This window comes from Manis pentadactyla, chromosome 1, assembly GCF_030020395.1.
Source record: "Manis pentadactyla isolate mManPen7 chromosome 1, mManPen7.hap1, whole genome shotgun sequence".
NCBI lineage: Eukaryota > Metazoa > Chordata > Mammalia > Pholidota > Manidae > Manis > Manis pentadactyla.
The window spans coordinates 125,206,533-125,230,457 of NC_080019.1; the positions used below are offsets into that span (position 1 = coordinate 125,206,533).

A 23,925-nucleotide genomic window follows, 5' to 3' on the forward strand; every position below is an offset into this window, starting at 1 on the left:
GGAAGTGAAAGATCTGTAAAATGAAAACCCAAGACTGCTGAAAGAAATAGACACACAAAAAATGGAAGGACATCCAATGATCATGGGTTAGAAGAGTTAATATTGTTAATATGGCCATGCCACCAAGCCATCTATAGATTAGATTATAGAGGATGTTGGAGAAATTCAGATCACCACAATACCTGGAAAGTCCCTAGCATACACTGGTAAGCTTGGTGGAGAAAAGGACTGGACCATGGCTTAATAGAGCCTCCATCAGGTCCTCTTCTCTATAGCCATACAGTATGTGGCCATGCCACCAAGCCATCTATAGATTAAATGCAAAATCCTTGTCAAAATCCCAAAGGCATTTTTTGCAGAAAAAGAAAAAACAGTCCTAAAATTTGTATGGAATCAGAAATGACCCTGAATAGCCAGCAATCCCAAGAAGCAAGAATAAAGCTACGGGCATCACACCCCTGGTTTGAAACTACCACAAAGCTATAGTAATTAAAACAGTATGGTACTAGTATTAAAATAAGAAACATAGACCAATGCAACAAAACTGAGAGCCTGGAATTAAACCCCCAAATATTTAGCCAGCTAATATTTGGTAAAGGAGTCAGGACCATCAGGTGGGGAAAAGATAGTCTCTTAAACAGGGTTGGAAAAACTGGGTAAGCATATGCAGAAAAATGAAATTGGACCCCTATCTTAAACCACTCACAAAATTAACTCTAAATGGATCAAAGACTTAAACCTGAAACCTGAAACCATGAAGCATTCCTGTCAAAGGCAGAAACCTCTTCACAATAATTTTTTAGATCTGACACGAAAAGCACAAACAAAAAAATCCAAGTAGGATTACATCAAACTTAAAAGCGTTTGCACAGCAAAAGAAACAACAAAATGAAAAGTCAACTGCAGAATGAGATTTTTGCAAACCATATGTCAGATAAGGAGTTACTATTAAAAATTTGTAAAGAACTCATGCAACTAAATAATAAAAAGTCTGACTTAAAAAAGTGCAGAACTGAATATTTTACCTAAGACATTCCAATAGGCAACGGTGCATAAAAAAGTGCTCAGCATCACTAATAATGAGGAAAATGCCTATCAAAACTGATGAGCTATCACTTCACACTTGTAAAAATGACTGCCATCAAAAAGATATTAGTGTTGGCAAAGATGTGGAAAAAAGGAAACCCTTGTGCACTGTTGGTGGGATTGTAAATGTTCAGCCATTATGGAGAACAGTGTGGAGGTTCCTAAGATAATTAAAAAATAGAATTATATGTATGAACCAGTAATCTCATTCATGGGTATATATCCAAAGGAAATGAAAGCAGATTATTGAAGGGACATATTCACTCCCATGTTTATTGCAGCATTATTCAGTAGTAGCCAAGATACGGAAACATTTCCTGGGGCTAGATATTGTAGTACAACAATCACGGGGCTGGGCATTGTATTTAGCACAACTTGACTGGTCAGGGCATCAAAAGATTCTTGGCTTTATGTTATTTTCAGATGTAAATACCAAATGCTTACTGAATGGGCATAGTCTCAGTTTGGGGTCTGGGGTTGAGAGAGGAAAGGCAAGAACTGACTGCCCCTTGTTCTTCCTGGTTGCCATTAGAAGCCAGTGCTGTTAAAACAAAGTCCAACAAAGGGAGGCAGAGTTCCAGTATTTATATAGGAAAACCAAGTCCCAACTCCAGGAAGGAAAAGGGAGAATGGGCCAGCTGGCCACCAGGGAGTGTTCACAAATCGGTAGCCAGGCCCCAGTTGTAGCTGTCTTTGTAAGAGGACTCCACATCTTGGGCTCAGATGTAAACTTTTTTGTCTGAGCTACCCACTCACATGTCCTAGGGGTCAGGAAATGGAAAAGAAGCTGTGTGGGGAGGGCATGAACTTACCTACCACTAATTGAGGTTGACTGTGTGATTGGCATAGTGGGTTTGACAGAGATGAGTAAGACTGGACATTTGGGGGGGGTGTCAATTAACGAACTCCTACACATCCTTCAAAGTCCTAGTTCCAGTGTCCCATCCTTCAGGATGCCTTCCCAATCCTCCCAGAGAGAGGAACCTTACTTTCTTGGCCTTCACTACATGGGGCTTGAGTGATTCTGTCTGGCTTTATCTTGGCCACTAAGCTAGAAGCACCATGAAGGCATATCTTCATTCTAGGTCTCTTCTCCACCAAGCCTGAATCCAGGGAAAGTTTGAGGGGCTGCAACCTGGAGTTTGGGGACTCTCCCCATATACTGTCCTGTTGCCACTGACCCTGGGGGTGGTGGTGATGCACCTTGGTGAGGGAGAAAGGTTAACACTTCCCCCCAAAATATGATAAGCTGGAATGAATAACCATGCCCATTCCACCTTCCCACCTTTGCCCAGGAAGTTCTACCCTCAGGGTTCCTTCTTGCCTCCACACACGTCTGCAACTCAACCCTTTTGAAATGAGGAAGCAGGCTGAGATCCCCTAGCACATTAGCAAAACGGCGAATTGGGTTTCCCATCTGTAAAATTCCTTAGAGGGCTGTTGGAAGTTCATAAATGAGTTTCTGTATGAAAAGTGCTTAGAATAGTGCTTACTCCATAAGCAGGCTGCCCTGAACAGTTGAGTAGGTCAGGCACTGCACAACCGTAGGGAGCACCATTCTAACCAGAGACATAGATTCGTCCAGGTTTACATTTACCTAGAGAGGGTCTGGAGGAAGGTGTGCCTCTGTTGGATTCACAGAAAGACACTATGGAGCTAGGCAGCCCCACACAAAGTGCTAAATAAGTATTTGTAAAACCAGCTACTATGGGTGGGACTTGGATAAAGTGCATTGAGTTTCAACAAACACCCTGTGGCATCAGGACTGTTACCTATTCCTGTATCCTAAATAAGTAAGCTCCTGAAGAGGTTGTCATGTTTGCTTTAAGTTGTTCAGTGACTCAGTGCTTCAAATACCCCGGAGGTTCTGGTCCCAGACACTGATCTGATCAGGGAAGCTTTTGTTCACTGACATCCTAGCAGGAAACAGGTTCCCCAGGGTGTCTTAGCCCCATCCCAAGACCCTCACCAGGACAAATGTTATGCCCTCACCTAGGCCCCTCAGTGACCCGTGAATCTCTCATGATCCACTGGGTTCTGGGGCTAGTCAAACAGCTCGGGCTCTGAGGACCAAGCAAGGGCTGGTGCTAGGGGCCACTCCTCCATGTCTGTGTGGGGCCTGAGGTGGCTATTCATGTAGTTGCCACCCTTGTGGTCAGTTCGGTATCTTCTGTTGACCACTGACATGACTGACTCAAGTTGAAGTTTAACCCTTGACCCCAGGAGGAGTTCTCACCACTGACCATTGCATGACTCAAGTTTGAGCTACCAAACCTGAGCTGAGCCCAGACGCTTGACCAGAGTAGATGCCAATCCCCAAATGGAGTTCCCCAATCCCAATTTACCTCAGATAACAGGTCCGGACACAGCTTGTCAAACCCGGAGCATTGTCCAGTCACAGCTTTTCAGGCATCGTGATAGGACAATACCATACACAGCATGGGATCTGACATCCCTAGAAGCCACTAAAGGGGCCATATGATGCATGTTATTTTTAGTACAACTAAACTGCTAAAACTCTTCATACATTATTTTATTATTTTTTTCATACATTATTTTAATAAATAACATTGCTATGTACAAATATGCAGATCTCATGTGTAACACAAAAACACAGAATTCGATAAGGTAGTTTTATAAGTTTTCTTCCCTGAGATAGACCTTCTGTCAAATTTAAACATTAGATTAAGACATAGTGAGCAAGGGAAATACAAATTTTCCCATCTCATGATTAGTAAATTCCTTTGAAAATGGATGAAAGTATTAGTTCCCAAAAAGAGAAAACAGCAAGGTACACTGTCCCGCCCACATTGTATATAATGTATGAGATACAAAAAAGCTTTTAAGAAATTGTAGTCAAATATTAGAGGTAGATGCAATATAGGTTTCTTAGACTCTGATTATACACTTGATATATAAACATCCTTAAATATAAAATTAAGTATGATTGTATATTTATTCCACAATGACAGTGAATTAATCTAATATATATCTTGAACTGGAATCATCTACAAAGAAATAATGGTAAATCCTGAAAAGAAACTGTAAGCCCTAAATCATGTTAAAAAGTTAAAAGGTCTATAAGAAACAAAAGTGTAGGCAGGAAACATTAAATGTCCTTTTTTATTTGTAAAAGTAATTCCTGTACAAACAATTGTATTAAGTACAACAAAAGAAAAAATTTAAATTCTAAAACTAATCTCACATATCCAAATTAGTTTAATTAGGATTAAGAAAGTCAGTCTCCTCATTTGCACATTAATTTTATAAATTGCTCAGTTAAACCCCCAGAAACCCCGCATCTGCTTCTGTGCAGAACTGATTATTTTGAGTACTTTTGTAAAGATAACTGTTACACAGCTCTCTTTTTTCCCCCTTATTTACAAAGCTGTATATCAGGACATCGGGGAAACCCAACAGAGTATGTCATTCATGAAATTCCATAAAAGGCACAAGGCAGCCAAGAGTTTACGGCATTTATGGACAGATGCACGTGTTACTTACTTACTGCCCGTCCGCCACAGCGACAATTACTTAGGTCAAACAGTCCATACAAATTCTACGAAAAGGCACGGTGAGCCTTCCGCTTAAGCACAAGCTGGCAATCTGATTCCATCGGGTCCAGGAAGGGATGTAGGTTTTAACGTCCTTTGCCATCCTAACCCTGCAAGCAAGGCCGGGCGAGGAAAGATTCCAGCTCAGCGAGAATGGTGGATGCCTGGCTACCTACTTACACCCGGGTCGCGAGCGGCTTCCATGGGGCCCCAGGGCCTTAACCAAAGGACTCGTTGGTCTTTTAGGGACCTCGCAGCTCACGACCGCATCACAAGCGGCAACTGAGCGTAGCTGGGAGGGGCCTTACGACGCTTCGCATCCCGCCTTCGTCGGTGCGCCCCGGAAGGACTAGCTGTGGGCCAGGGGCGCTGTAAGGGTGGGGGCAGGTGGGGCAGGTTCGCCAGGCGCGTTAAGTGCGGCTGGGAGAGCTACGCTTTGTGTCCGGGCTGGCTTCTGGCTCCAGGTTTGAGTCCTAGCTGCAGACTCGCCCTTTCCGTGGGTATCTCGCAGCAGGTTAGGTGCTGCTCTGGTACTGAGATAGGCATTTCTTTCTTTTTTAATCTTTATTATCTTTTGGAACAAAGGCATCGATCTGCATTATTTTGGGATCTCCCTGATGTTATGCAGCCGGGAGAACTGGAGGCTCCCTGGGACTTGGGGGGCGCCTTCGAGGTCCCACAGTGTCTCCCGATTTTAACCAGGGAATTACCAAATGGAAGTTTAATTTTTCCGCTCCTGGAGGTATTTGGCTTTTTGTAAATCTCTTCTCGCTTACTCTCCTCCCCACCGCCGCTCCCCGCAAATATATACAGCATAAGTAATGTGTATAATTTTTATTAGAAGGGACGATCATTACAGACAATGTAGAAATAACGATTTAAAACTCATCCATAATCCCCAGCCCAAGAAGACAATAATAAAGTTTGGTATTACGTTTTATTTTTTAGTACTTTATTTTTGCATATGTGTTTATGTGGTCTTTATTTAAAACTTACTGTACATACTCCTTTGCATCTGTATTCTTTCATTAAACAGTAGATTGCAAACTTTTTCATGACGTTTATTTTTCGACATTTTCAATGCATCGTATTCGGTTGTCTTCGTGTACTGAATTAAGCAATTCACTGTTTTGGTCATACAATCATAACGTTTTCGCTTCCTGTTTTGTTTTTTCTTCAACAAATTACTGTGAGCATCTATTATTATCTCTTCAGGTTAGATTACTGAAAGTGAAGATTCATTCTGAAGCTCTGCACTTGTCTTACTGAATTGCACTTGTGAATGGTTAAGATGTTACTGGTGGAGATGCCGTTTTTTACCAGGATCGTGTCTTGAAGGTGACAAAGAACGAAACCGGCAGATGAGTATGGAGTAACCAGCAAAGTTTAATGAAAGAGTGAAAAAAGAAAGGAAAGCTCCCGCTTATCGGGAGGGGGTCTAAGGGAGGACACCGTTAGAGCTACAGTATCTGGGGTTATAAGCACGAAAAACGGAGTAAACCACACAAGTGGCTGGGAGTTGTTGCTATGGCCTGTTGCTATGGCCGAGCTAGGATCAAAGGAAAAGAAAAACTCCCTTTTTTCTCAGGCTGAATTTTCCCAGATGCCCAGGAAGAGGCTTCTTGTTTCATGAGAAGCCTTGACCATGACTTTACCTTATCAGGGCCTTGGAGTACATCTGCCTGTGTCTGACTAGCACCTGAAAACTGTAATGCTGCTTTGTTGCTTCCTTTTCCCAGATTTTACCAATACTGATATTATTTTGCCAATTTACATATGAAAAAGCCTCATTGTTTTATATTATCCTCATCTGACTTTTAGTATTGGTTAGTTTTTCTTATGTGTGTACTGGTCAGTTGTATTTCTTTTGCAGTTACTTGCCCATGTTTGCCTTATTTTTAATAAATGGGTGGGCTTAAAATACTTTACTTGTAAGACATCTTTTTAGTAATAAGTATATTAACTCCTACTTAATGTTGCAGTTATTTCCCGTTTGTTTTCTTCTGACAAAAATACACATTTTTAAGTATGATATACTTAAATTCATTAATCATTTCCTTTATTTTTTTCTGTCTTTGGAGCATTGATTGGCAAGGCTTTCTCCAGGATAATTTGTAAATGTATTATATAATCTTGTAATATTTTTTGTTTTAAAACCTGATTGTGAAATATACATGTAACATCATCCTCTTTCTCTTACTATGAATACCTTGTATAAAAGGTAAAAAGCATAAAACAATGGTCATAATCTGACAACCCAGTTTAAGAAATAAAACTTTGCCAGTGTAGTTGAAAACCATTTGTGTACTTTTGCTGATTCTAAGAATCCAGAATCTTTGTAGTATTAACCCCTACCCTGAAAGTATTATCTGATGAGGGAAAATGAAGAAAAGTACAGGTGAATTCTGGAATAGGATTATGAATTGGATAATATTGAGTAATAAAAATGTGTTTGTATGATGTAATAAATTTCTATTAGTGTTGGTGGACTACATGACAAAACTTTTTAATACCTCTGAACACACCTTAATTTTAAGATGTCTATTCTGAACATTTATTTTCAGACTCAGAATAACCTGGAAGAAAATTTTAATTTATTATGAAGAAGATTGTTTTGGTGGCATTCATGATGAAATGGAAGAACAAAGAAATTTTTCAATATTTGAGGAAAAAAATATTTGATGTGAATGACCTTAGAGGAAGTCATTATGAATTTTGGCTAGCTGTATTACTTTATAAATGCTATAGGATGTGGTGATGTTTCTCAAGTGTACTTTTGTGTAGCGGGTCAGTAACTAAATAAAGTAAAATGAGGAGGTATTTATTTAAGTACTGGATGTTTGATTTTCCCTCTCAGAAAATTTTGGAATAGTTAAGATTAACATCATACTTCTTCAGTGTTTTCTTGGTTGGGGTAAAGGGTGGTGGTAACTAATGTTCTGATGTATAATAGTTCATCTGTGATAAGAGATTATAACAGTTGTGAATAGGTCAGACAGAATTTTAAATCTTGACCTCAGAAGTATTATTTTACATAAAATGTATTTTGACAAAATAAAACTATTTTTAATGTTATTCTGTCTAGAAACCTCTGCCTTTCTATCACTTACTGTATTGATAACTACTCTTTTCTGATTTCTGTAGCCCTGTATAAACCAATTAAATTTGTGAGCATCCACTTAGGTACTGTTTAGAGTCCTGTGGTTTAAGATCTCATCTGAAAGGCATCCACAGTATCACTGGAAAAGACAAGCATGAGGAACTGTTAAATAGACAAGACTATCCATTTTCAAGTGCCCAAACCGGTTATAAAATAGTGCTCTAGGAAAATTGAAGAGAGATCTGTGTGGTCTGCAGATTTTTGATGGGTCTACTTCAAAATGCAGGAATCCATTTTCTGAAATGTTGGCAGTGTCAAGAAAATAGAAAGAAACGAAATCATGAAATATTCTGAAGTGAGAAGAGGCAGCAACCAGTTTCAGAACGTTAGTAAATGGCACAGATAATCATCCTGGTCTTTCCCAGGAAGTTGTTTTTCCTGACAAATCTGTATGAAGTCAGGCCAGTTTCTTGACTGTCCTCTCCAAAGGCCATGCTAATTCTTTACTCACTACTTCTGTCCCTTTCTAGTCCCCATTTGGAGTAGTGCTTCTTTCATTCTACCCTCCCTAAGTTTGAAGCTTTTCTGCTTTCATTCATGAAGATTTTCTGCACGTGTTAATCTCCCCCTTGTAGCTTTTCGATATGTGACACTCAAATTTTTTTTCAGTGAATTGCGTGGTATCTAGTATTGTTTCCTATATGTTAAGCCATTTTCCAACTATATCATTTACCTTTTAAGAATGAGGACACTATGATTTAGGTAACATATTTTACACAAACAACTCATTTATTTATTAAACATTTATTGGCTTCATTTTTAATTACATAATTCATATTCTTGAATAAAATAGAATCTTACAGAGAAGGCATAATTAACACTGACTATAATCTCTTTTCTTGCTACCTCTTTCCCCCAGGATTAACTACAACTGTTAGACAGGTATGTATCATTGAAGAATTTTTTTGGTGTATTATATATCTACATAAAAATATATGTATGTTTTATGAGCTTTTAAAACATATCATGCTTTACATATTACATTTGCTTTTTATTTAAGAATATGTCTTAGAATTCTTCCCATGTATGTACAGATCATACTCTCAACAGCCCACACAATAGATCTAATTTACTTAGCCATTCTCGAAACAGACAGATACTAGGTTGTTTCCAATTGTCTTGCTATATCAGTGTTTTAGTGAACATTCTGCAGTATGCCTCTGTGTGAGTTTTTCAATCAGGGTGCAGTCAGGAAAACAGAAACTTTACTACTTATTTAAAGAGACAAAAATCTGTTACGAGAAATTAGATAAAAGGGATTACAAGAGCAAAAAGGTTAATCGAGAAGAAACACAGAGGTATTCACTGCATCAGCAGCAACCATCCCTAGGGCAAAGAAAGGAAAGAGAAAAAGAAGAGGTTGTGGTAGTCAGAATTTATAAGTCTGGAGGTGAGCCTTGAAAAGCTCAGGCTCTGTTCAAGCCAATGAAGAGATGGTGGTGCCTGACTGTTGCTGATTCTCTGGAACTCAAAGAAGAGACCCGATTGTGTTGGGTCTCTGACTTCTGAGGAAGGGGCACCATTGGCTATCTAGGAGGGACTCGGGGTTAGGATTCAGATCTCTGAGCGGGAGGGTCCTGCCTGGTTGCTGCTGGTATTCCGAAGGTGAGCAATAAGGTTGATTCTGATGGTTAAAAAAAAAAGTGGAGTCTGAAACCAATTGCTGCCTAAACCAGTTGCTGCTGGGATGATGCTAACCGAATGGAGCCAATCTCTTCTTCCTTTTTGTCTGTCTCCTAGTGCCCTCTGTTGATGGGACCTAACAAGAAGCCAGCTGAATAAAGGAGAAATAGTTTGCAGGGCCTCAGTATCAAGGAATTGGATCAGTGTGTAGACAAGAGAGACAATAACCAATAACATGGGCTTATGTTTCTCTAATGTGATTACGAGAAGCAAAATCACTAAGTACAAGAGCTGTACATACAAACTTTAATAGAGACTGCCACATTGCCCTCCTTTAAAAATTTCACATTTTTACATGAAATACAGGAGGGAGGGATTTAGAGAAAATATTGTCCAGAGAACTACTCAAATTTTAAAAACCTGAGACTGTTAAAAATGCGACTTGCTAAAAATGAGACTGATGCAGTAGTCTCGAGGTGGGCCTGGCATTTTTAATAAATGCCCAGGTGATGCTGATGATTCCATTTTAAAAAGCTTAACATTTACCCCATCTTCCTACAATCCCTACCGTGCCGTTCTATAACATTCCTTCTACAGCTCAGCCAAGTTCTTAACCGCTAAGCAGGGAACAAATCTCAGTTCCAGGAAACGCGGCAAGCAGGATTTGGAGCCACTGTTCCAACGCTTGGCTTCTTATTGGACAAGAATGACATCATGCAGGCAAACGAGACTCTTAATTATGACGTTTCCCGCGGCGAATGCTCATGGACGCAGCGGGAGGCGGAAGCTGGAGTGGGACGGCAGGAGGGCTCTGGGGTGGGCGGGCGCGGTGGAGGGTGGCGGAAGGGCAGCCCGGAGGAAGTAGTGAGCCTTCTTCCGGCGCAAGGGGGCCGGAAGTTGTGGCCGGCCGTGTCAACCTGGGGTCTACGGTCTGGAAGTGCTGCTGAGACCGCCACCATGGGCGGGAAGAACAAGCAGCGGACCAAGGGGAACCTGAGGGTAAGTGCCGGGTGGCCCAGCCAACCCGGGAATCTTCATCTCGCAGCGCCTGGCTCCTTCCCGCGCACGCCGGAGAGGGGGTGGAATGCGGCCGTGGGGAGGCGTGTGTTTGCAGGTCGTGTATGACCTCTCTGTTGTGTGTGCGTCCCCACGGGCGGGATGGGTTATCTCAGAGCAGACTGGAGATGTCCTATGCCAGAGCTGTCCCGACCTGAGCATACACCTCACAGTTTTCATTAGGACGTGTTTCAGTGTCAGCTTCAACTGGAAGGTTACCTGGCCGGTGGAGCGTGGGGGTGGGGGGGTGGGGGTGCATTGGGAAGAAGGGAGTTGGGTGGGAAGCAGTTAAGTGAGTGGTGTGCAGAGTATCTCGGATCATGTGGCTCCTTTGTCAAAAACTTACCATGGCTCTCCACATTCCTTGGGGGTAAAGTCCAAAGCCTTTACCACGGTGTACGTGGTATTGGTCTCTCCCTGACTGACCCCTTTCAACATCTCCAACCCCATCTTCACTTCCCTCCTCCTCACTCACTCCATCCAGCCACACTGACCTCCTCACTGCGCCTTGACCTTGCCTGGCAGGCTCCCCGACAGTATTGTTGGGTGGCTTCAATTTTTTTTTTTGCCTGAGACCTTTGGTGAAGTCTGCCAAGATCGCCTTATTTTAAATTGTAGCCTTTCCTCAGTCCTTGTTATCCTTTCCTGCTTTATTTTACTCCAGTCCACTTAATGTTAAGCTGCTAACATACTAAGTAATTTACTGCTTACTTCACTGGGATATAAGTATTATGAAGGCAGGTGTTTTTATCTGCTGCTGTTATCCTAGGAGCCTAGAACAAGCACTGGCATGTAGCAGAAGCTCACTAAATACTTGTTTAAAGAAGACCCCAAAGTGGATTTAATTTACGTGATTAGGGATGTTAAAGTGATGTTTTTTATGATGCAAGCTTTGTTATGGCATAGTCCAATTTTATGAGAATGCATTTCTCCTGTTTCTTATCCAATTCTGGTGATACCAGTACTATGTTTTTCTTAGATCTGCCACTCACTTTGTTTTGGAAAATCATAATGTCAACAATAATAATGGCAACTGAGTTTGTGCCAGCACTGTGCTAAGTGTTTTACTTGCAACTTCTTTTAATTTTTAACTTTTTCATTAAAACTTTTCTCAGTGTTTTATTTTTGAAATATTCTACATGTGAGGAAAAGTGGCAGGAATATTAGGGCAACACCCCATATATTCTTTATCTAGATTTACCAATTGTTAATATCTGGTCATGTTTGCTTTATCTCTCTAAATATATGTATTTTGCTGAACCATGAGAGAATTAGTTGCAGATATCATGACATTTAGCACCTAAATACTTCAGCATGTGTATTCTAAAAACAATGCCATTCTTCTTCATAATCATAAACAATTACACAGAAAATTTAACTTTCATATAATTCTGTTATCTAATAATATGCAATATTGAGTTTAGATTTCTATAGTCATCTCAATAATGTTCTCTATAACTTCTTTTTGATAAGCCATCTTAAAATGGAACCAAGATCTAATCAAGGATATTCATTCCATGTAGTTATCATGTAGACCTAATTTCTCAGTGCTTTTTGGGGAAGGGATTCTTTTATGACATGGATAGTTTCGAAGTGTCCAGGCCAGTTGTTTTGCTTAATTTAGATTTGTCTATGTTCCTTACATTTAGATTCAGGTTAAACAATTTTTGATAGGAATGCTTCATTGATGTATCTTTCTCAATGCTTCCCAACAGGAGGCACGTGATGCTTATTTCTCCCTTTATTGGTGTTATTTGGGTGAAATAGTGTCCATTATGAATATCTTTTTCCATTGGCTATTAACAATATGTGGAGTGGTAGTTCAAGACTGGGAATCACCCGTTCTTTCACAAACTTTCATCTAATGGTTTTAGCATCCTTTGATGATTCTTGTTGGAGTCAGTTATTATGGTGGTTTAAAAACTTATATTTAATCTTAGCAACAACCCAAGTAATGGTTTAATTACTATTTTCTCATTTTAAAGATGGTGATACTGAGGTTTAGAGAAAGTAATTCACCTATGCTCATGCAGTCAGGAAGTTTCACAATTGGGATTTGAATTTAAGAGTGGCAGACTGTATTCAAAGATGATAGACAGATGTCTCTTATTTCAAGCTAGTAGTTTAATGATACAGATATATAAGTAAGCAAAAAATTACAATATCTTAAAGGATTCTGATACAAATATGAGTAGAAGAGAGTGGGAGAACAGGAAAGACTGGTAATTGACCTGAGGGAGGCAAAAGTTGAAAATATGAGTGTATTTTGAAGGATGAGTAGGAGTTTGTCAGGCAGTGAAAAAGAAGGAAAGGTTTTCAGATGGTGTGAAAGATTGTGCAAAGATCAAACTATGAAACAGCATATCATATTCTGGGAACTTTTAATTCAGTTTGGGACTGGAACATACATAATGGCAGCAGAATTGGGAGAGGGGGAGAGGAAGTGGGACAAGGGGAGAAAAGAGTGGCAGGAGATAAAACTGGCAAAAGTTGAGGCCAGATGGTAAAAGATCTTGGAAGTCTTCCCACGTTTGATCTTTAAACTGTGGACTGAGGATTACATCCTCAACTACCTCTAAAAGGCACAAAAGAATGAAGTAGATGTAGTATAAGAAAATTAACTAGAATCAGGGTTCTAAATTTTTGAACTGTTGATATAATCATCTAACATACAATAGAGAAAGTACTAAGAAACAGTAACTATTTTAAATTCAGAAGACATTGAATTAAAGATACAATTAGTATATTTAAAAAATAATTTATTACTTTTAAATAGCAAACTGAAAATTTGATACATTTTCTTTTGCATCAAGTTATCATATCAGCTGTGGTATTTCAGGTCAGTTAAGAATTCAGCCTTGACTCCTTTAGCTTTTAGCAATAATTAGTATTTTACACAATTTCATTATTCTGTTTCATAATAAAACTTCTTACAAATGAGATTATAAATAAGTTTCTGATGTCCTAATGGCATCATATTTAGTTTCCAGAATTGTATTGTAATTCACTGACTTTTTATAGCTCTTTATTCATGTACCAGTATTGAAAAAGGTGAACTGAATAATGTTAGTCCATTTTAATAAAGTTTTAAAATAGAGAACCTTTTTTGAAATTAGTCATTAAATGATACTATTTTGAAAATATGTAATTCAGACTGTCATTTTCATTTCTAGTCACTCATTCTCAGTTTAGAAAGTAGTTTAGATTATTCCTCGATAAATGAGTTTCCCAAACATAATTTTGCTAGATGCAAATTGAATCACACACTGGGATAACCTTTTTTGAACATTCTTCCAGAGAAATAAAAAACAAATGAATTTAGAGGGGTTGTACTGTTATCCTAGACATTGAACTGAGGCATTTTCCTATTAGATGACAATAAATATGTTAATTTCTTTCAACAGTTTAAATATTTCTTTCTCTGTCACAATCCCGTAACTTTTAGTACTAGGCTGCTATGAGGTGTATCAGTCAAACAAACCACTCACTGTGGTTCAAAACAAAGGAGTGTATCTTATATCCTAACCATGGCATTGATATTTATATCCATAATAATGTAATTTGTAACCATTATAGTCCAGAGAGGATAGGCTAGGTGTTGGTTGTGCAGAAGTGAGTGTGTCTGCGGATAGGCTAGGTGTTGGTTGTGCAGAAGTGAGTGTGTCTGCCCTTAAGGAACTCCTAGTCTATAAATAGCAATCATTAGACTTGTCCCATGGTTGTTGCTTAATATTTGTTGAATGAATAGATGAAAGAAAAGATGTAATCCATTTATGAGTTAATTTTACATCATTACACAGTACACATGTTTATACATATGATTTATACAAAATTTGGAAATAAAAATTTCATAAAATAGTACTTACTCTTACCATGTGATACCTTCTGAGTTTTAAAATTTTATTGTTTCTTTGAAATGCTGTCATGACCATTCAATTGATATCATAAGTCACCAATGAATTGTATCCACAGTTTTGAAAACATTGTTCTGATGTTTAAGAAATCAGGAAATAGCTCCTAGGATCATTATTGATAGGTTCTCAGTGATGGGAAAATTGCAAAGGATGAAACCTTTGCTAGGGAAAAAAGTGCTCAAATAAAAGCTTGTTTTGCTTTGGGAATTGTCGAGGGATTATTCTAAAGAACTGTAATATTTTGAACTCTTTGTGACTCTGTTTTTCTCCCTATTTTCTCATCAGCCTTCAAACAGTGGCCGTGCTGCAGAACTCCTTGCCAAAGAACAGGGAACCGTTCCTGGATTTATTGGTTTTGGAACATCTCAGAGTGACCTCGGTTATGTTCCTGCTATTCAAGGAGCTGAAGAAATTGACAGTCTCGTAGATTCTGATTTCCGAATGGTGCTGCGCAAACTTTCTAAGAAAGATGTTACAACAAAATTAAAAGCAAGTTTTTTTGTTTTAATAAAAGCCATCAAGAAAATCTTTCTGTTAAAACAAAATGTTGTTGACACATTTTTTTTGTTGTTGTTGTTGTTGACACATTTTATATTAAGAAAAATGAACGGGTATTTATCACTAATAAGTTCTTTTATAATGGTACTTGTTTTGACTCATGAATTAAGCTTAATTTATACTTAATTTCTGGGTTAAAAATTAGTTTGCTGCTCTGCACTTATTTGAACTACTGTGGAATTCAGGCTATGTAGTTTTCCCATTAGAGAGTGAAATTTTGACCCTATAATTTTAATTGAGGTTTTTGTTTGTGTTTTATATATTTAAAAATAACTAAAAAGTTTTTACCATAGTAGCCTATGAAGGAACTCTTCAAATTAGTCCCATGTGGCACAAAAGGAAACAATGTGCATACTCTCCCATTACATATATTAGACTAAGCTTCTAAACAGAGTAAATATAATCAATAGCCAATATTGTGGCTGTTGATCCTTAATGATGTTAATAATTTACTTAAAGGCAATGCAGGAATTTGGATTCATGTGTACAGAAAGAGACACAGAAATTGTAAAAGGAGTTCTTCCATACTGGCCAAGAATTTTCTGCAAAATTTCACTTGTAAGTATTAAGACTTTACTAATATATTTTTATTGTATGTTTTTTGGTTGAAGTCATTTGACTGTCAAGTTAATACTCATTTTTGGTGAGTGTTATGAAATTTTTGTCAGGATTGTGTGCAGATGAGATCATGTTGGGATGTATAAAGTGTATATGCAGTCTGTCTTCAGAAATTAGGTAATTATTAGAGAATCACTTAGATACTCTCCAGTCATAGTAAATTTTTATGATTTCATTTCTTTGCTTTTTTGCTGCAGAAGAGTGAGTTGCTTATTCAAGGCCTAGTCTTGACTGTATAGTGAATACAATTGTCTTTCTCATTAGGAGAAAGGCAAAGGAAAAATTAATAAATTTTTTCACATGATTATTGGTTTTAGTTCACCTTTGCACATAGATGAATCCTTATTAATGGGTTGTCATAGCATATCTAGAAATGTTTATATTTGTTTTTATGGGTTAGAGCAATTTTAAACCATGATATTTTTCAATAGGATCATGACCGCCGGGTTCGAGAAGCCACACAGCAAGCGTTTGAAAAACTTATCCTTAAAGTAAAGAAACACTTGGCTCCTTATTTAAAAAGTTTAATGGGCTATTGGCTAATGGCTCAGTGTGATACTTATACACCAGCTGCATCTGCAGCAAAAGATGCCTTTGAAGCAGCTTTCCCTCCAAGCAAGCAACCTGAAGCCATAGCGTTTTGTAGGGAAGAAATTATAAGTGTAAGTTATTGGAACTGTTCTGTATTTTTTTCATTAACTATTTAAGGGATATAAGGTATATTATAATGACAGCTCTTTTACCTGGTACTGTGAGGGAATCAGTAAGTGAAAAACTTCTAGTGGAAGACTGCCTTTTTAAAATAGTGTGTAACAAAATTGACTATTTTTGGTTTTTAACATAATTAACATTTTGGATTGGATCTTTTTAAATTATTTAAATTTCTATCTTTAATTTACAAATCTTTATCATATCTAGAAATTTAGATATATGCTTGTGGTGCATAAAGCATATATAATGTAAAATATAAAAAATATACACCTAATGTTAAAAAGAATGTATATTACATAAAAAAACACATCTAAAAATAAGTTTATTTTTACTCATATTTCCATGTCAGTACATGTATATAGATCTACTTCTTCTTTTTGTTGGCTCTTTGGTATTCCTTTTTTTGGATGTACAACAGTTTATTTAACTCCTTTTTTTTGACTTAAAACAACAGTAATTTATTCTCATAATTTGGGAGACCAGAAGTTCAACATCAGTTTATATATAGGCATAGGCCATTCTTTTTCATTGCTGTATAGTATTCTATTGAATGAATATACAATGTGCAACACAGTGGTTTCAACAGTTACGTACATTATCAAATCCTGACCTCTAGTGTGGTTACTATCTATCATTGTAGAAAGATTATTTAAATCCTTTTATATTAATAAACATTTGCTTTTCCCCCCTGCTTCATTGAACAATCTTTAATAGATCTTTTCATACCCTGTGGGAATCATAGTTACCAGAATTTGTAGGAATCATATGTTTGGGTTAAAGGATAAGAACATTTAAAATCTTTATAGATACTGATGAATTGCCCTTCAAAAGGCATACAAATCTTTACTCCCATTAACAGGAAAGTTTCTTCAATACTTGGCCAACACTTTTGCCAGGTTGATGTCAGCTGTCACTTTTGTGGTTTTCAGTTTGTATCTAATACTGTCTCTCCTCACTTCATCCCTCCTTATGTGCTATTCCTAATATATGGACTGGAAAAACTAGACAACCAAGTTTGTTAGTATTAGATCAAGAAATAAAAGTAGATGGACTGTTGAGTGGGGGCGGGGGGAAATTGAGGGTAAAAAAAAAATTCATGCTTGCATTGATTTCCTTATTTAGTACTCCTGGGTTTCTATAGCACCCTGTATATAATCCTACTTAAATATTCTCCCCCCTCTTTCAATTAGTCAACCTTCATGTGGCTTCCCATTATACTTTCAAATCTAGATTTGTTATCTTGGTCTTCAGGGCTCTGCATGCACACATACACATTCTGGTTCCCCATTTAGCTTCTTGGGTCTTTCAGTCTTCATTTCTCAAGTGTGCCAAGTTTGTTTTTCTAGGGAGAGAGAGGGTTTGTAGCTTTAACCATATTCTCAAAGGGAGTTCACTAACCCAAGGGTAAGTTAGGAATCATTGATTTAAAATATCAAGTGGTAAATATTAATGAGAGTGAAGTGTCATGAGTTTGGACACTAAAATTTTTAGAAAGTGGGTTTTAAGATGGTTAATTTGGTTCATAGTTTTTTTATTTAATTCTTGGCTTTGTTTTGAATGGATAGCTGATCATTGAATGTATGGCTATTTCCTCCCATTATTTTTCCTTTAGTTGGCTATGTCATAGTTCATTACAGATATGGGTTTGAACTTGCCCAAGTTCAAAACCACTTTATTAGGGAAAAGTTAGGCAAATGAAAATCAAAGTGTCAGATTTATAGACAGTAAGAACATGGGCTCCGAGTCATGCCATAGGCTTCTAGTCCCCCTCTGCCATTAGTTAGGTGTGTGACCTTGGGCAAGTTTCTGTGCCTCCCTTTCCTCATCTATTAAAGTGGAAATTGATTTGTACTTCATTGAGTAGTTGTGAGGATTAATTTAATTAGTGGATGAAATGTGCTCAGAGCAATACCTGGCATGTGGAAAAGCTCAGAAAATGTTAGCTATTATTACACCTGATAAAATTGGTAGTGGAACAGTGAGCTGCCTTGTACTGTACCCAAAAAGTAGGCACACTTACCCATTTCAAATGGAACCTTAGACCTTCCTCTGTGATGGAGCATAGCACAATCTGTGTTGTTTTCTGTGGGCAGGCAGGCCGTCAAAAGCACCTAATTTCTGGGATTGGGTATTCCACTTTACTGCTGTGTGCAGGAGGAAAGGAGGAGCAAGAGGCCAGGAATATTTGGGGGAAAATTCCTCTTGATGGTTGGAAGAAGTACCCTGTCCTTACCCCAACAGCAGTCAACTTTGGGGATTGATAGGGAAAGAAAAATAGGTAAAATTCAAAACTTTTAGTTTTGCTACTTAATTTAGTATGTTTATAGGTAAGGGTGTAAATACTTTTAGGTAAGGTGATGCTTCTGTTCTAACTGTTCACCATTCTCAGACAGTTCAGTAAAAGTCTCAAGGCTATGGGATTTTTTTCCCCTTCTATAGGTGCTGCAGGATCATCTTATAAAAGAAACACCTGATACGCTCAGTGACCCACAGTAAGTTGTATTATATCTATGTGACTCATGTTAAGGATTTGTTTCAGTCATAGGTAATGATATGGTAATTTTAATGTGACACTTTTTAAAAAGGAATGCTAAATGTGGAGATGAAAACAAAACACTTGGTATAGTGCCATATGCCAGGTACTGTTTTATGGGCTTTTACTTGCATGTAGTCCTGCTATTTAACTTGAATTATCTGGGAGTTAGGTTCTTTTACGAAGAGATGTTACATTTTTCTCATTTACTTTCAGACAGTCATAGCAGGAATTGTTTGAAGGTCTGGTTGCAGCAATTGAAGTTGTTCTGTTGAAAGAGTTGTACCATGTTCCTTTTCCTTTTCCTTTTATGCTTCAGTCGAACTATTAGGAATTCTTAAGGGAAAGTAATCTTAGGTGTATTTATATCCATTCCCTGGATCACCTTACTGCCTGTTACTTGTATACTTATTTCAAGCCTTTTCATCTAATTTTGCTTTGTATTAATTGAAAAATTTGTGATTAAAATTCTGTGTATGTTTGAATTTTGGAGGAGGGTTGGCACAGGGAGAATAAAATACAGAAACAAAGCAACTTTGGTAGATATTTATTAATAAAAAATTTAAAATAGAAGTACAAATACCAGATAGGTAGTTTGGCTTATTCTCAATCCTTATCTATGTTTATTTTCTTTTCACATCAAGAACTGTTCCAGAGGAAGAGAGAGAAGCTAAATTTTATCGGGTTGTAACTTCTTCCTTATTAGCGTTGAAGAAATTGCTTTGCCTCTTACCTGATAATGAGCTTGAGTCTCTGGAGGAGAAATTTAAGGTTGTTTTATCACAGAATAAATTTTGGAAGTATGGAAAACACAGTATACCTCAGGTATCTTCATTTTTAAAAATTTTAAGAGATTTCCCTGATTTCTTCTTCCCCTCCCCCAATGTTGTTATATTTATGTTTATTGTTTATGCTTAAAGCTGTGCAAAGACATCTTTGTGGTCGGACTGAATTGCCTCTCTTACTGGCATGTGAGTGTATTTTCACTTTTTTATTTAGTTATTTAGTTATTTGGAGCTCAGATTCAGAGTTCCCTCTGTTCATGGCACATAAAATAGTTGGTGTGCAAAACTCTTCACATTTAATGTATTTTTTTCCCTTTATCTTTGTCTCCATCCCAACCAGCTGACCATTCCAAGTGTGCTTAATGTATATTTTTTTGTTCATATAGTTGATTCTTGTTATTCATGGTAATTGTGTTCTATAGTGTCCCTGCAAACACTGAATTAGTGAGTGCTGAAGCATTGCTCTTAGGGGAAATACAGGATTAGGTTCCTGTGAGTCTGGTCACAGCATTTTTGGCATATTCTAAATATTTTTGGCAGTTGGTCAGTATATAATCTTGTTTTATGTGTGTTTGTTTAAATATACCTTAATATATATTGTAGATTCATTAACACTGAAGTCAGTGGACAATAGCACTAGAAGTCATGCCTGAATGAAGCTTATTTAACATGGGTTTTCTCTGTTAGACACATCACAGCCTTTTTGCAAGTGTTTTTAATTCACATAAATGGTATTGTGTTATATTTCATTCCACTTACTATTTTTTAGTACTTTTTTCAGAAAGTACTAAAATACTCTATATCCATCATGTTTCTGTATGTATATCTGGCCAAGGGCATCCAACTGCTGTGTAGTATTCAGAAGTTGGCATTCATTCCATTTTACCTCTCTATTCCTCCAGTGATAAGACTCCCTGATTGTTTCTAACTCCCTGCCCTTACAAATAATATAGCAGTGAATATCTTCATGCATATATCCTCAGATCTGGGAGACTGTCCTTTTCTGAAATTCCTTTTCTGAATTGGTGAGTCAAAGAGTATATGCATACTTAGTTTTCTGAAGTAGTGCCAGATTGCTCACCTGACTGGCTGCATTACTTCAGACTCAGCCATCAATGCATGTTGAATCCTATATAACCTTATATTATAACCAGGATTAGGCATCATTTAGCTTTCTAATTTTTATGAGTCTAAAAGGAGTTCAAATGATAATCTTTCTTTAATTTTAGTTACTCTGGTAACTAGTGACTTTCTTCATCTCTTTGTAAGCATTGTAGATTTTTGTGTTTCTTTTATAAACTACTTGTTTATATCTTTCTCCATTTTTCATTTGGAGTTTTTCTCTTTTTCTTATTTTACTGGATTTATTATATATTCTAAATATTAGCCCATTTGTCATTTTTAGGCATTGCAAATAATCACTCATTTTGTCACCTTTCATATGTTCTCTGCTAGAAACAGATTGTAATTTTGATGAAATCAAGAGTCACTGTGCCTTATGAGGGCCTTTCCCATTTTTTTTTAATATTGGTATCATTAATCTACAATTACATGAGGAACATTATGTTTACTAGACTCCCCCCTTCACCAAGTCCCCCACCGACAAACCCCATTACAGTCACAGTGCATCAGAGTAGTAAGATATTGTAGAATCACTACTTGTCTTCTCTGTGTTGCACAGCCATCCCCGTGACGTCCCCCCACATTATACATGCTAATCTTAATGCCCCCTTTCTTACCCCCACCCTTATCTCTCCCTTCCCACCCATCCTCCCTAGTCCTTTTCCCTTTGGTAACTGTTAGTCCGTTCTTGGGTTTTGTGATTCTGCTGCTGTTTTGTTCCTTCAGTTTTTTCTTTGTTTTTATACTCTACATATGAGTGAAATCATTTGGTACTTGTCTTTCTCCGCCTGGCTTATTTCACTGAGCATAATACCCTCTAGCTCCATCCATGTTGTTGCAAATGGTAGGATTTGTTTTCTTCTTATGGCTGAATAATATTCCATTGTGTATATGTACCACATCTTCTTTATCCATTCATCTACTGATAGACACTTAGGTTGCTTCCGTTTCTTGGCTATTGTAAATAGTGCTGCGATAAACATAGGGGTGCATATGTCTTATGGCTGCTGTATTCTTAGGATAATTTCCTAGGAGTGGAATTCCTGGGTCAAATGGTATTTCCATTTTGAGCTTTTTGAGGAACCTCCATACTGCTTTCCACAATGGTTGAACTAATTTACATTCCCACCAGCAGTGTAGGAGGGTTCCTGTTTCTCCACAGCCTCTCCAACATTTGTTGTTTGTCTTTTGGATGGTGGCGATCCTTACTGGTGTGAGGTGATATCTCATTGTGGTTTTAATTTGCATTTCTCTGATGACTAGCAATGTGGAGCATCTTTTCATGTGTCTGTTGGCCATCTGACTTTCTTCTTTGGAGAACTGACTGTTCAGCTCCTCTGTCCATTTTTTAATTGGATTATTTGCCTTTTGTTTGTTGAGGTTTGTAAGCTCTTTATATATTTTGGATGTCAATCCTTTATCGGATCTGTCATTTATGAATATGTTCTCCCATACTGTAGGATGCCTTTTTGTTCTATTGATGGTGTCTTTTGCTGTACAGAAGCTTTTCAGCTTGATATAGTCCCACTTGTTCATTTTTGCTTTTGTTTCCTTTGCCCAGGGAGATAAATTCATGAAGAATTTGGTCATGTTTATGTCCAAGAGATTATTGCCTATGTTTTTTTCTAAGAGATTTATGGTTTCATGACTTACATTCAGGTCTTTGATCCATTTCGAGTTTACTTTTGTGTATGGGGTTAGATAATGATTCAGTTTCATTCTCTTACATGTAGCTGTCCAGTTTTGGCAACACCAGCTGTTGAAGAGGCTGTCATTTCCCCATTGTATGTCCATGGCTCCTATATCGTATGTTAATTGACTATATATATTTGGGTTAATGTCTGGAGACTCTATTCTGTTCCACTGGTCTGTGGGTCTGTTCTTGTGCCAGTACCAAATTGTCTTGATTACTGTGGCTTTGTAGTAGAGCTTGAAGTTGGGGAGCGAGATCCCCCCCACTTTATTCTTCCTACTCGGGGTTGCTTTGGCTATTTGGGGTCTTTGGTGGTTCCATATGAATTTTATAACTATTTGTTCCAGTTTGTTAAAGGAAAAGCTTTCAGCTTCTTGCTGTTAAGTATGATGCTGGCTGTAGGTTTGACATATATGGCCTTTATTATGTTGAGGTACTTGCCCTCTGTACCCATTTTGTTGAGAGTTTTTATCATGAATGGATGTTGAATTTTGCCAAATGCTTTTTCAGCATCTATGGAGATGATCATGTGATTTTTGTCCTTCTTTTTGTTGATGTGGTGGATGATGTTGATGGATTTTCGAATGTTGTACCATCCTTGCCTCCCTGAAATGAATCCCACTTGATCATGGTGTATGATTCTCTTGATGTACTTTTGAATTCGGTTTGCTGATATTTTGTTGAGTGTTTTTGCATCTATGTTCATCAGGGATATTGGTCTGTAATCTCTGGGTACTTTCAAGATTTTGTTTTGTTTCCTTTTGTGATTGTACTGTGATGTGTCTTGGTGTGGATTTTTTTTTTATTTATCCTGCTTGGGATTTGTTGAACTTGTTGAATCTATAGATTGGTGTATTTCATTGGCTCTTCAAAATGCCCAACTGTATCTTTTCAAATATTCCCTTTGTCTCATTCTATTCTTTTCTCTTCCTTTGGGATTCTTGTCAAGTATATGTTAAATCCTCTCACCCTTTCCTTCTGTCTCTTATGCTGTCCTTTGTGTTTTTTGTGTTTTTGTCTTTCCATGCCTATTGGTGGATTCATACTTTCTTTTACTCTTTCACTTCACTGATTCTTTATCACCATCTAATCTGCTCTTCATCTGTGAATTGAGCTCTTGCGTATTTACTTATTTTTAGTTTAGGATTGGGCTTGGTTCTTTTTCAGATCTGTACTTTTTCTAAGATTCATTTCCAGGCTTCTTTAAATTTTTCTTCAAATATAATAAGAACTGTTTATATGGAGTTTGTAACTGATAAATTCTATGATTTAAAGTTTCTGATCCTTGTGTTATCTTTTGTTCCTGCTGATAGTGGCTTGTAGAGTCTTATTTTTTGTTTGTTTGGCTAAATTTAACTTTTTGCTGCCTAATATATTCACAGGGATAATTTGAGGCCCCAGATGAAGGCCTTTGCCACTAGAGAGGATTTGTATTTGCTTCAGCCAAATGGAAAATTGAATTCTTTCTGCCTTCACTTTTGGCTTGATAATTCCTATTGTCTTTTCAGTTAT

At 37.5% G+C, this 23,925-nt stretch overlaps 1 protein-coding gene and 1 long non-coding RNA gene across 2 annotated transcripts in view; both read left to right on the forward strand.

The window, feature by feature from the left end:
- The first annotated feature begins 5,001 nt into the window (after positions 1–5,001).
- On the forward strand, positions 5,002–7,715 carry LOC118907064 (uncharacterized). Its single transcript, XR_005022684.2, has 2 exons — positions 5,002–5,382; positions 5,856–7,715. It is a non-coding gene; the product is annotated as an uncharacterized LOC118907064 (long non-coding RNA).
- Positions 7,716–10,251: 2,536 nt separating this feature from the next.
- LTN1 (listerin E3 ubiquitin protein ligase 1) overlaps positions 10,252–23,925 on the forward strand; it is an 81,256-nt gene continuing 67,582 nt past the window's right edge. Inside the window, exons 1-6 of the mRNA XM_036875106.2 lie at positions 10,252–10,422; positions 14,679–14,882; positions 15,411–15,509; positions 16,001–16,231; positions 18,720–18,772; positions 19,458–19,638. Of these exons, the coding sequence (XP_036731001.2) occupies positions 10,381–10,422; positions 14,679–14,882; positions 15,411–15,509; positions 16,001–16,231; positions 18,720–18,772; positions 19,458–19,638 (810 nt within the window). The 5' untranslated portion in view covers positions 10,252–10,380. The remainder of the gene's footprint in view (positions 10,423–14,678; positions 14,883–15,410; positions 15,510–16,000; positions 16,232–18,719; positions 18,773–19,457; positions 19,639–23,925) is intronic.